Genomic DNA, 12,574 nt, shown 5'->3' on the forward strand with positions numbered 1-12,574 from the left:
CTGTAGGCCCCGGTCGTACTCCTCGAGCGAGCGTCTTCATCGGAAGGTGTACTTCTTGGTTTGTTTTTCTCGCGCGTGATCGTCGTGGTGGCGCCTGCGGCGATGGGGTCCTGGTTCTCGGTTGGTGGGGCTCGTTCTCCCTGTTTCGAGTACCTGAACAAAACCTAACTCCCCCACATAGCGTCGCGACCTTCGACCATAGGGAGAATTTCCAACATGCCGCGGCAATCACCCCAAGAATTCCTAGCGAAATCCCCGTGTATCCTAACCCGTGTTCAACCCTCCTCAGTCTTCTGTTTGTGTCCCCTTGTCTGGACAGCGCTCGGGCTTTATCGATAATGACTTACAGCCCGAGACTGTCCCTTGTGACGCTGTCCTCGTCGTTCTGTCCAACCTGTACCGTTTGTAGTAGGCCTATTTCGCCTAAGATTTCCGTCAAATTGTTCGGTCCGAGTCCGCGTATTGTCTTGTTTAGTAGGGTCGGGATGTCGAAGATGGCTCGGTCCACGAATTTTAGGTCGAACTTCGACGTCAGTTCTTGGAATGGGGTGAGGGTGACGGATCGCGATCGAATCTCGCAGTCCGGCGCTAGGGTGACTGTTCCGGTTCCCGTAATGATGATCGAGGTGGGTTCGCGTCTTGTACATTTTATTCGTATTTCGTCTTCCGTGACGACGGAAAAAACCCATGTGTTGGAATTTCCTATTCGGGCCCAATATGTTCGGTCCATTGATTTTACCCGTACATCGCATATTTCGGAGCTCGAGAAACGGGGATTGGAGATCATTTGTACCTCACAATCCTTGTTCCCATTGACCTCGTATAAGGGTCGTGCGGTCTTGCATATAAGGCCGATCATTGCCGTTTTACAGTGGTTGATGTATTCACTGTCAAGCTTGAGATACGTGTTGGCTTCCTCCGAAATAGCGGTGTAGGGATAACTTGGTGTTATAAAGGCCACTAGAGATGTTGAGGTATGATTAATTTTTGTCGGCAACGTCAGGTGTCGATACACGGTATATTTTGTTAACTCAAGTATTGGTATCGTGATGACGAATACGACCTTTTCCTTATGAAAATAGGCCGTCAGATCCGCGAGTTTTAGTAATTCGGTGATATATGGGATTTCTAGGGGGACCGGAAACTCCGCCCCCCGATTATGTTGAATTACTTCGTTAGCAGCGTCCAGGATATTTTCTGGCGACATAATTGACGGGTGCAATTGTCCTCTTTTCGCGAATAGGATGGTGTTAATCAGCATTTGGGTGTCGAGCTCATATTCGCTCAGTTCCGCATCGAAAGCTGATATAAGGCTCGCCATTTTCCCATTAATCCCTATAGTATCGATACGTTCGAGGATGTTTCCGATGGCTACGTAGACTGTCGCGTTCAAGGTCTTAATTTCTTTAGTTAGACCTTGAATAGTTTGGTGGATTGATTCGAATTCGGATCGAATAATGTGCGTTTGATTCGCCAGATGGGCTAGGGTTTCCCTAGTTGTGATCTGTAGGGATTCTATGTATTGGTCGTAATAGTCCGCGTCATCTTCGTCCATTGTCCCGAAAAGAATCTTGCTTATTTTCCCGACAAATCCGAGGACCGCTCGTTTCGATCTCTCCGGTGTTTCTGCTAACAATTCTCTCATGTGTCGATGAGCACCGTCTAATATATCGAGCCGATTAATTACCTGGTCTAATTGGTCTTCAAAATTACAATTGCCTCGTAGTTGGGTACAGATCCCTTTCATTCCCAACCAGTGTCGTGTGAGGATTTGTTTTTCCTCTAGGAATTTTGTTATGTCGATATGTGTAATCATATTCCACACCGTGTGATAGATTCGCAGGTTCGCATAGTTAGTGGTTAGGATTCCGTTTCCTCCCTCTAATCGTGTGATTTCCACGCCTGGAGTTTCCGGGGTCCCTGCGAGCCTGAAACATCCAATCATACACGGCTATTTTGTTGTTTACGTTTCGTCCTTCACTCCCCTTCTTATTCCTGGCTGATTGTACTCTACAGTTCATCAGTCAGAAATAAGAATATTTTTCGGGCGAAATGTGAAAACATTAAAATATATTCCTGACAGAGGTAGGGATTATGCGGGATCCTCTATTAAATTTCCTGGTAACATATTTGTATAACATTTTACAACTAAAGGAGCTGTGATCAGTTCGAAATAATTATTTCATTATCCCAAAAACTATAATTTATTATTCTCAATTCAATGACGTAAGTATTTTTTTTTTTGATAAATTTTAATTTTTTAAAAAATTTTTAACAAGTTCAGGTGACCAAATTTTCAGGTGCAATAGTTACTAGAACTATTGATCCATTAAAAATACCCTGAGAGTGGTAATTAATATTCCCAAAACCCCTATATTTTTTAAAAAAAATGAGTCTCAGATATCTCTGTAATCACCAAAGTGAATAAAAAAATTTCTAACATCCCGCGCATACATTCACCCCATCTCTTTATTCCCTCTAATTTCTGGAATTACCTTCCAGTAAAATACGCAATATTTTTTTTTTCATGCATCAATGTATAACCTTTACCCGAAAACCGTAAAATTTCTCTCAGCACCCGATAATCATCCGTATTATCATTTCTGGGCCCAATTCCATTCATCTTCTCGCTACCCTAATTCACAATTCTAAATAGATTAATGTTTTACCAATTAGTGTAAATTTACAATGAACGAGGGTGTCCCTAGGGAATTTCGCAATTTAAATAATCGTCGTTGGTGCGCCAGCGAGATTGATTGGTAATTTTTCTCGGTATCGATATCGGTCGCCGCCCGACGTCTTTCTTGGTGCCCAAGAGTATGCTCTTCCGGTGGGGGGTGTCGGATTATCGGGTCGCAATTGCGGGGCGTGTGTCACCAGTCGCTTGGTGACATTTGACGAACATTGAAGTTTTTATAAATATTTTTGTGAGTGCGTGTCTAAATATTTTTGTGAGTGCGTGTATAAATATTTTTGTGAGGATTTTTCTCTTTCGATTGGTGAAGGATGTCTCAGCACGGATTACTAAGCAAGGTGTCCCGATCACCAAATGGGGATGAGCCTATTTCCACCGGCGGTGCTTTTACCGGTAAGTCCCTTTTTTTTTTGATTATTAAATTGCATTAAATATATATAATTTTGGCCGTGGGGTATTTGAGAGAAAAAGAAAAATGTTTTTTTTTTTGTGATAAATTGGCTCGTCTATTTATGGCGTAATAATTTAAATATTTTGATTTGGCTATATCCAAGCCTGGTAGATTTATGATTAACAAAATTTTTTTTTTGCGAGTTTATTTTCCCCTTTTTTTTTTTAGTTATTAATTATTAGGACGGGTCAATTTAACATTAAACGTATTTACGGTGATATATGCTCAATGTTGATTTCCGATTGTGGTTAAAAAGGGGTGGCTCTAATTTTTGGGGGAATTGAGGGGTCCATTTATAATAAGACTAGCGAACAGGGGACTGCGGGGGGGGGGCGCTACGTCATCCACTTCTTTCTTTAAGCGGGAGCGTGGCGAGTAGGGGACCGCGGGAAGGAGGGAGACGGCCTACGTCACCCGCTTCTTCCTCCTCCAGTGGTGCTTCTTGGGGAAGGCTTTATGGACCGGGGTTCTCTTCCGTTTAGTTGAGAAAGAAATAAATCTGATTTTCTTTTATTATTATTATTTTTGTTATTGCGAGCAACGAAGTCGAAGAGTTTCTGATATTCAATCCATTATTTCCTTACTGATGATTTTTCTTGTTATTTTATTTGTTGAAAGTGCAAAAAAACTGGACAAGTCTCAAATATTTACTCTTTTTACCATTAATTATCTCGTCAAATTTTGTTTAATTTATCACTCACGATAATTTATTCCCCTTCGTTTTTAATTTATTTTTTTGTTTTCTTAGGGATTCGCCCCGAATCGGGGTATGGATCGGGTCGACAGACGGCTCGACGATCCCGTGTTTCCATCTGTGGGGGTCGTCAGACGGCTCGTCGGTCCCGTCGATTCACGCCCGGGGAATGGATAAGTCGATTATCCATTTGTCCTGATCTCGCCCAGGTGCCGGGCGTCCTCGAGGTTCCGGTCGTCGACGAGGATCCGGACGTCGTCGTGGATCCGGACGTCGTCTCCCAGAATCCCGACAGTCGTCGGTGATTCCGTCTGACTCAGGTGTTGCTCCATAGTTGGTAAGTTGATCCCCCCCTTTTTTTTTTTATCATTACCCTCTATGCTGTGTGGGGTGTTTATAATCTCTTTTCTTGGAATCTTTCCTTTTCTTCTCCCTTTTTGTTCTTCGTTGACGTGTGGTCATTCAGTCGTTGTCCGTCTGTCACGTCGTTCGTTTGTGGTTTGTTTTATTGTTATATAATGGTGTTATCCGCTGGCGATCCGATTGTGCGGGTGTTGGAGGACCTTATAGAGACAGTTCCCTTCGTTGGGTCCCTGATTCGTGGTGGTTCGTGATTTTATGATTTCCCCGAGTTGTTATTAGAGCCTCTTCCCTCTTGGGTTCCACGGGAAATTTTTGAGTACCGCGTAGCTCTTACTCTCCTCGCCATCCGGTCTGGCCAATATTTTGGGTTGGGGTTGATCGATCTCCTCAATAGCCAGCGACATTCTAGTGAGATGACGGACCATCCTTTCTGAATTCCAGGTTTTGAGGTTGGGGATTTTGACGTAGTTCTCCCGGTATCTTTGGTAAGTTTTTTTTCTCTCTTTTTTTTTTTATGTTTAATATATATTCCCCTTTGTTGTTCAGGAGTCCTTTCCCTGGGAAACCGTGCAAGAGGTTACTGAACTCTGGCTTACCCTGACGGTGGAGGATTACTATCGCGTCCCTCTGTTCTCCCATTCTGCCCCGTGTCTCCTGTTTAACCTTCTCTACGATGCTTGTTGGGATCGTGTGGAGAGTATCCTCAGGATGGGGATTACTCGTGAGGTTCGGCGGCAGGATAATCTGCGCCTATGGCTATCGGGTGATTTTTGTCTCCCCCGTCTCTTTATTGAGGGCCCCTGCCCGGTGGTGAGTTATCCTCCTTTTTTTTCTTGGCTGATGCTAAATTTGTGATATATTTTTTTCTTAGGCTCCCCGTATGTATCAATACGGGGATGATCCTCTGGAATATCTACGATATTTATCCGGGGATCCTACTCTCGGGGAGGAGATTGTCGACGAGTACGACTGGTTTGCCTTCTTTGAATATGTTCGTGGGGATGCTTTTGTATGTGTTTATTTTTCTTTTTTTTTATTTGTCTCTCCTGATCATGATCCTCGTTTTTGCCAATCTTTTTATACTTTGTTTTTTTTTTCTAGGATCGTCTTCGCGGTGTCTAAGGCTGAGGGAATCCTCTTTTCTCCTGATGCGGCCATCGTACCCGGTTTTACTGCGTCCAGGATTTATATTTTTCTTTAATTTTTTCTAAAAATATTTTAATATATGTTTTTTTTATTTTCTGAAAATTTCATTGTTGTTTTTTTTCTTTTTCCCATCCAGCTCGTCTCCAGTTCGGTTTCCGGAGTCAACTGCTGCCAAATTAGATGATGCCCCTTCTTCAATTTTGGTGAATTATTATTTTATTTTATATCCCCTTTTTTTTTATACCGGAAATTTTCGAAAAACGGGTAATATTTCGTCGTTTCGTTTTTTTTTTCTAATTTCGCTTATCGGGGCGGTTTTCGGTTTCCCTGAGACGCGCTTTCTTTAGTTTGTCGCGGTGTACAATTTTTGATCTTCTTTCCATTTGGATATTCACGTTGTTGTGATCTAAAATTTCCAGAATACGGTATGGTCCTTTCCAATCATTGTCCCTTTTTCCCGTTCTGGGCTCATTTAAGAGCCAAACATATTCTCCTACTTGAAGCGGTATTTCCCTCACTTTTCGGTCATAATATTTTTTTGATCTTTGTTTCGATTTAATGAGGTTTATCCGGGCTTGTTCGCGTACTCTTTTTAGTCCTTCGGTTAATTCTTGGAATAATACGCGATAGGGTTTGCCTCCGATTCCCTCGATCGACCCTGCTGAGGGTACGCGTGGTTTTACTCCGAAAACTAGCTCGTGAGGGGTGAATCCCGTGCTTTCGTGTACGCTCGTATTATACGCAAACATCGCCATATCTATCCATTTGTCCCAGTCTCCGCTATCTCCGATTTGGGTTTTCAGAAATTCGGTCAGGACATGGTGACTGCGTTCGAGGGATCCGTTTGATTGGGGGTGGTACGCGGTAGTCAGACAGTGGCGAATTCTAAATAATTTACAAAATTCCGCGGTGATCTGATTTGTAAAATTTGTGCCTCTGTCCGACAAGAGGGCCTGTGGCGCGCCGAATGTACATATTAATCTGCGTGCGAGAGCCCGTGCTACGTCTTCCGCTCGTTCCGTTCTCAATGGGACGGCTAAGGCGTATTTCGTTAGACAATCCTGCATTGTCAATAAGTATGCATATCCCCTGTGGCTCCTGCCAGAGGGCTCATAGATGTCCATAGACACCTTCTCGAACGCGTCGATTGGTGTATCTGTAATGATCATGGGGTGGCGGGCCTTCTCCCTCGTTAGTTTCTTGCGTTGGCAGGTTTGGCAGAGGTTCACGGATTCTCGGACCGTTTGGGACATGTTTTTCCAATAGTATTGGAGTTTCACTCCGTGTAGGGTTTTGGTGATACCTTTATGTCCTCCTATCGTTGATGTATGTTTTTCTTCAACGATGGAAATGCGATCTTCCGTAGTCGGTACGTCGAGTAATCTTGCGCATAATATTACTTGTATGTTGGTTCCGCGTAATTTTTCCTTCAGGGTCGTTCTGATTGTTCTTCGTGATCGTCCCGATAGGCAATCATAGTCGTGTGCCATTCTTATTATTTCTATATTTTCGGCTGTTATTAGTTCGAGAAATATTTCTAGGGTTCGTTCAATGTTATCCTCGAGGACTTCTGCCTCTGAGTCATCTTTAATGACCAGGCCAAATCCCCATTTGTCGGATTTCCTTATTTTAATTACCTCTCCCGTTTGACACCGTTGTGACGTCAGTTCTTTTGCCTGTATCCATTCCTTTTCGATTAATACCCTAAGGCATGCGTTATCCGGCTCTCCGGATGCTGGGAGAAAAAATGCGAAGTTTTGTTTTTCTTCCGTCACGTGCATTCGAGAGTGTCGGACATTCTCGTTGTCTTCTTCTTCAGACAGTTGATACTCTGGTGGCTCTTCGTTGTCGACGAAAGGGGGGTCTTCTCCCTCGCTGTTATCAGCGTCCGTCGGCGGCTCCCATGCATCGTAATTTGCGTCATCCAGTGGTTCTCTGTTTTGACTATTGTCGATCTCGTTTCGGTTGTCGAGTGTCGTCTCGTTTCCCTCGTCAGCTGTTGCGTTATCTTCTTGGTACTTTTGTCGACCCATATCTTCATCTGACGTTGGTATTGGCTCTTGTGTGGGGTCGAATATACTTCCGGGTTCGCTTCCGGGGTTAGAGCTCTCTCTTTCTGTTTCCGGTTCTTCATTTGGCTGAGGAGGTTGCGTGTTTCTTTTTGGGCGTTTTGCAATATTTTCCTCTTCTGTAGATATTTCTTCGAGTGGGATTTTTCGCGGTCGTCCTCTTTTTCTTTTAACTGCTGGTAATTTCGAGGGCCGTTTTCGTATCCCTGATTTAACAGGAATTTTCCGTGGGCGTCCTCGCTTCCTTTTTGTCGGGCGGTTTTCTTGGGTTTCTATTGGTTGACCGGCGTCTTGGCTTCCGTGTGAAGTCGTTCTAGGACCCTTATTTGGTTCTTCGTTTACTGAGACGACTCGGCATTTTGACACGTGTGTATCGACATTCCCTGTTCTGACTTTAATTACGTCGGGCGAAAGGAGTGCGATAACTTCGTGTGGTCCCACCGTGTGATATGGTGAGAATTTCTTGTGCCATACCATATCACCGACCTTTATGTCGACGTAAGCTGAGACCGCTTCAATCCCGGTCTCGCTTGTGTTCCAGTCTGTCGGGGGGGGGGGGGGTATTCACTGCCACAATGTTTTCCCCCCGAGCGATATCTGGTCTATCGCCGCGCATGACCAGTACTTTGTTATCTGACCATATTTCTTCGATCACACATGGTCCTATTCTTTGGCCACTTGGTCTGATAGTGTACCATATCGCGTCCCCGACCTCTACGTCCCAAATTTGCGCGTTCATTCCGGCTATGACTGCGACGGTTTTCTCCTGAGTGACTTCTTCTGTCTCCTCAGGTATCGGGTTTCGTGATAGCGCGTCCGCGTTTAAATTTAACTTTCCCGGTTTATATTTGATTTCATAATCGTATTCTTCTAATTTATTTGCCCAACGACGTAACTGGGCCCCTGGGTCTTTTGTTGACCTCAGCCACACTAGTGGTTGGTGATCGGTTATCAGGGTGAATTTTCTTCCGTATAAATATGGTCGGAATTGCCTAATCGCGAATATTATCACTAGGAGTTCCTTTTTTGTAGTTGTATAGTTTTTTTCTGGTTTTGTCATTACTCGCGAGGCATAGCTTATAGGCAGATCTTCGCCTATCTTGCCTTGGCTGAGGATTGCCCCGACCGCATAATCTGATGCGTCGGTCGTGACGATGAACGGTCGAGAAAAATCTGGGTGTCGTAGTATGGGGTATGACGTTATTTCTCGGGCTATTCCTGTGAATGCATTTTCTTGTTTTTCTCCCCATTCAAAGGGGACCTCTTCTTTTAAGAGTTCCGTTAGGGGGCGTGCTTTTGTCGCAAAATTCTCCATGAATTTCCGATAGTACCCCGCCAATCCAATAAATTGTCTAATTCCCTTCCTATCCTTAGGTTTTCGATATTTTAGGATGGGTTCTATTGTTTTGGGGTTAGGTTTTATTCCCTCGTGGCTGACGCAATGCCCCAAAAAGGCTACCTCTTCCCTTAAAAATTCACATTTAGAGGGCTGCAGGCTCATTTGTGCATCATGGAGTCTGTCCACGAACGATTTATATTTTTCTCTATGATCTTCTAAAGTTTTTCCATAGACGACTATATCATCCATGTAGACAAATAACCCTGCCCCCTGTAGTCCGGATAATACTACGTCCATTGACCTCTGGAAGGCTGGTGGACCGTTCGCAATGCCCATTGGTATTCGGGTATAATGATAGTGTCCTCCCGTGGTTGAGAAGGCTGTTTTGGGGCGACTCTCCGGGGCTAGAGGGATTTGGTGGAATCCGGATACCAAATCCAATGTTGAGAAGTATCTCATGCCCCCTAATTGGTCGAGTATATCCGTGATATTGGGTAGTGGGTATGCGTCCGCGACCATTTTTTCGTTTAGTCGACGAAAATCGACTACCATACGCCACCCTTTCTCTCCGTCGGGGCCTGGTTTTTTCGCAACCATCCACGCTGGCGAGTTATACGGTGAGTCAGAGGGTTCGATGATACCGGCTTTCAGCATGGTATCTATTTCTTCTTTAGATTTGTCTCTGATGTGGAAGGGCAGGCGGAATTGTCGGACTACGACGGGTTCGTCGTCTTTTAGTTTAATTTGATATCCTGGTATTTTGGCTTCTTTTAGTTTTTCGTGATCAAGCTTATATACCCAAGGATTATATTTTATTAAATTTTCTGCCTCTTCCTGCTCTTCCTCATCCAGACCTTCCAGCCGGAGCATTTCCATTATTTTGTTGGTTCTCTCCGACCGGTTTTCCGAACTCTCTGATTCGCTGAATGCTTTAATTTCCGCTTCCGTTGCAATTGACTCTATTTCTTCTAAGTCGACAAATGGAATTTTAAATCGTTCTTCGGTTTCCCGGGTATTGTACGCGTATGAAAAAGCTACACCTTCCCTAGGTTTCACTATCGCATCCCCGAAGTACACCCCTGATTTGATGTCCCTTCGCGGGAGGTAACCGACTTCTGCGTCGAATTTACCTACTCTGACGTAGACTAATTTAATTGTCCTAGGCGGAAGGGAAATTGATTCCGTATTTAAAAACGTGTGTATCCCCTCCCCTATTGTAAGGGTGTCTTCCCCGTAGTCAATTTTGACTGCCCTGCTTTTCAGAAATGGCCTGCCCAGCAATCCATCTTCTGAAAGGGGAAAACTCGAATCGACGACATGGAATTTGTCTTCGATTCCTTCTACGTTCAGAGTTACGTACCCTATCGTTCTCGATTTCCCCGGTGTAACCCCTTTGATAATTATTATTTCTTCACGATTTATCCTTAATTCCGGACTGAGTTTGTCTGATCGTACTAGATTGACATCAGCTCCCGTGTCTACAAAGAATTTCCCCTCCCTTCCCTTCATTCGATCTACCTTTAGATGTACTTGGGTGGGAGGTATGTCCATTACGCGGAAATTTACATGGGCCGTTTTATATATTGTTTTTTTCTGCGCTTTTGACTCGCCCATGTCTTCGAGTCCTAGATCGCGCAGCTCTTCTGGACTCGTTTTTAGTTTAAATTTTGGCTGGTACTAGCGACCGCCTCTTGGTCGTTCTTTGGGTCTTCTCTTTTTTCTTCAGTCGCGATTTTATTCGTTGGACGTTGTTTTTTTATTAGGTGAGCGGGGGTTCTACAATCCCGTGCATAGTGCCCCGGTTTGGCACATCTGTAGCAAACGTTATCGTTGGTGTTAGGTTTCGTCACCCGTTTGTCTGACTGTTTTCCCCCTCTGTACTCGGGTTTGTTCTTTTCGTTTCGGACTGCGCGTTTTTGCCCGTCGGATTTTGTGGAGTTTGTGAACCTGATGTTCATCGCTCTCAAATCAGCCTCAATCGCGTCATCATCGATTGATTCGATTCTTCGAATCTTCCCTTGCCCTTGAGACTGTTTTGGTTTTGCATGCAGCCTCCGTAGCTGTTCGAAATCCTCGGTTTCTTTTATTTTCGACTCGATCGTGACCGCGAGTCCGACGGCCTCGTCAAAAGATGCTGGAGTCAGGGGAAACATCATACTCTTGATGTCTCTTCTGAGTCCGGCGAGAAAGGCTTCCCTCATATTTAATTTAATACCGTGGATCGTGATCCCGTAATCTACCGTCGGATCCGTGTCAAGTCGACGGTGTGCTTTTAATTGCAGAGCCCTGAATCGCGCTTCGTAATCTGTGACAGATTCTCCGTATTGTTGATACAGACGCGACATTTTTCCCAGAATTTGACGTAGGTTTTCCCTAGTTGCGAATGATAAGCGAAGCTTTGTGACAAGGTCATCGAGCGAGTTTATGCTTGTTAGCGCGCTTTCTACCGCCAATCTTGCTTTCGGACCGAATTTTGGCAGGCACTGGTGCAGAAAATTTAGCTCATCTCCCGGCCTCAAAAGTCTTCGTGACATATTCAGGGTGGTGATGAATCTCTCTACATCATCCCCTACCTCATATTTCGGCAATGATCTTATTGCATTCCTCACTCGTTGATCTTCTCCGTAGCCGTGATCTGCCCATGGATTGTATCCCAAGCCCAATCCGTGAGCTTGTGGTGCGTGACCTGAGAAAGCTCCCTGTCCTACATTCCCGTCTTCGAAGGTATTTTGAGGGACCGTATTCGGTCCTCCGAGACCGAAATTGGCCCTTCCAAATCTCGCACTCAATTCCGACATAGGGCTTCCGGGTACCCTTTCCGATCTACCGATTCCATTGCCCCTGTGAAATTGTTGTCCCAACTCTTGTCTCCCCATCGCGTAATTCATTCCTAGCATAGGGCTAAATGGTCCTAATACCAAATCCGATCGATTATTTCTGTAGGGCGGACCCATCTGTCCCATTTCTGGTCTAATGTTCCCTGGTATTGGGGAACTGAACGCGAAAGGTTGGGGAATACTGACTGATGTTGGTGCGACCGTACTTGCTGTTATTCTCGACTGTAAGGTTGTGAATGTGGTTGTCGTGTTTGCTACGCATGATATGGCCGTCGGGTTACTTGTTGTCGTCTCGCGGTTGACCGGTTCCGTCGGTCCTCCCGTGGTGGTTGCGTTTGACGCGCCGTCTATGTCTATTGTATTTAATTCTGTGTGTGTTAAATATGGTCGCGAGTCTCGGTTCCGTCGGTCGCGTCGTTGGGTCCGACTGGCCAAAGATCGCGGTGTGCGAATAGGAGGAATTTTTAAGCTTGTTCAGTACTTACGCGAGTCCCATGACGATTGTCAGTAGTCCGATATTCATCCTGTCGTCCCGGATCTCGTTTGTTGTCTCTGCTAATGATGATTTTATTTTTCAGGTTTGGCGCTGAGTTGTCTCCGGTACCGCTGTTGGCGAGTTGTCCTGTCCCAAATTTCTCCTGCTGCTCCTGGCTTGGCGTTGGGTTGTTCCTGGTGTTGGTGTCAAGCGTTGTCACTGCTATACTTCCCGTCTCGGCTATCGGTCTGCGTTGTCGGTTTAATTTTCTCTGGTGTTGGTTGGGGTTCTGTGTTTTTATTTATTAATCTCCTTCCTTCGTCGACCGTCGGCTCCGTACGCGTAATTCAGTATGTTCCCACTTCTAGTGTCACATAATTCTTCTGCACTATCTCCTGATGAGTGCCAAAAACTAGTTGGGCGCCAATGTGACGTTTGGAGTTTGGCGACCCCCTCTTTTGGTGCAATGGATAGCCAAACTGATTCCTATTATTCCCAGTGTGCT

General features: G+C 44.9%; 1 protein-coding gene across 1 annotated transcript; it reads right to left on the reverse strand.

Annotated features, from left to right (window-relative positions):
- Window positions 1-343: 343 nt before the first annotated feature.
- LOC135171412 (uncharacterized) lies at window positions 344-12,361 on the reverse strand. Its single transcript, XM_064137943.1, has 2 exons — window positions 12,080-12,361; window positions 344-1,928 (listed from the first exon to the last, which is right to left on the reverse strand). Exons 1-2 carry the CDS (start codon window positions 12,115-12,117, stop codon window positions 344-346), a joined length of 1,623 nt encoding a protein of 540 aa, XP_063994013.1. The 5' UTR covers window positions 12,118-12,361.
- Between the last annotated feature and the right edge of the window lie 213 nt (window positions 12,362-12,574).

The sequence above is a fragment of the Diachasmimorpha longicaudata genome, chromosome 19, assembly GCF_034640455.1.
Source record: "Diachasmimorpha longicaudata isolate KC_UGA_2023 chromosome 19, iyDiaLong2, whole genome shotgun sequence".
Classification (NCBI taxonomy): domain Eukaryota; kingdom Metazoa; phylum Arthropoda; class Insecta; order Hymenoptera; family Braconidae; genus Diachasmimorpha; species Diachasmimorpha longicaudata.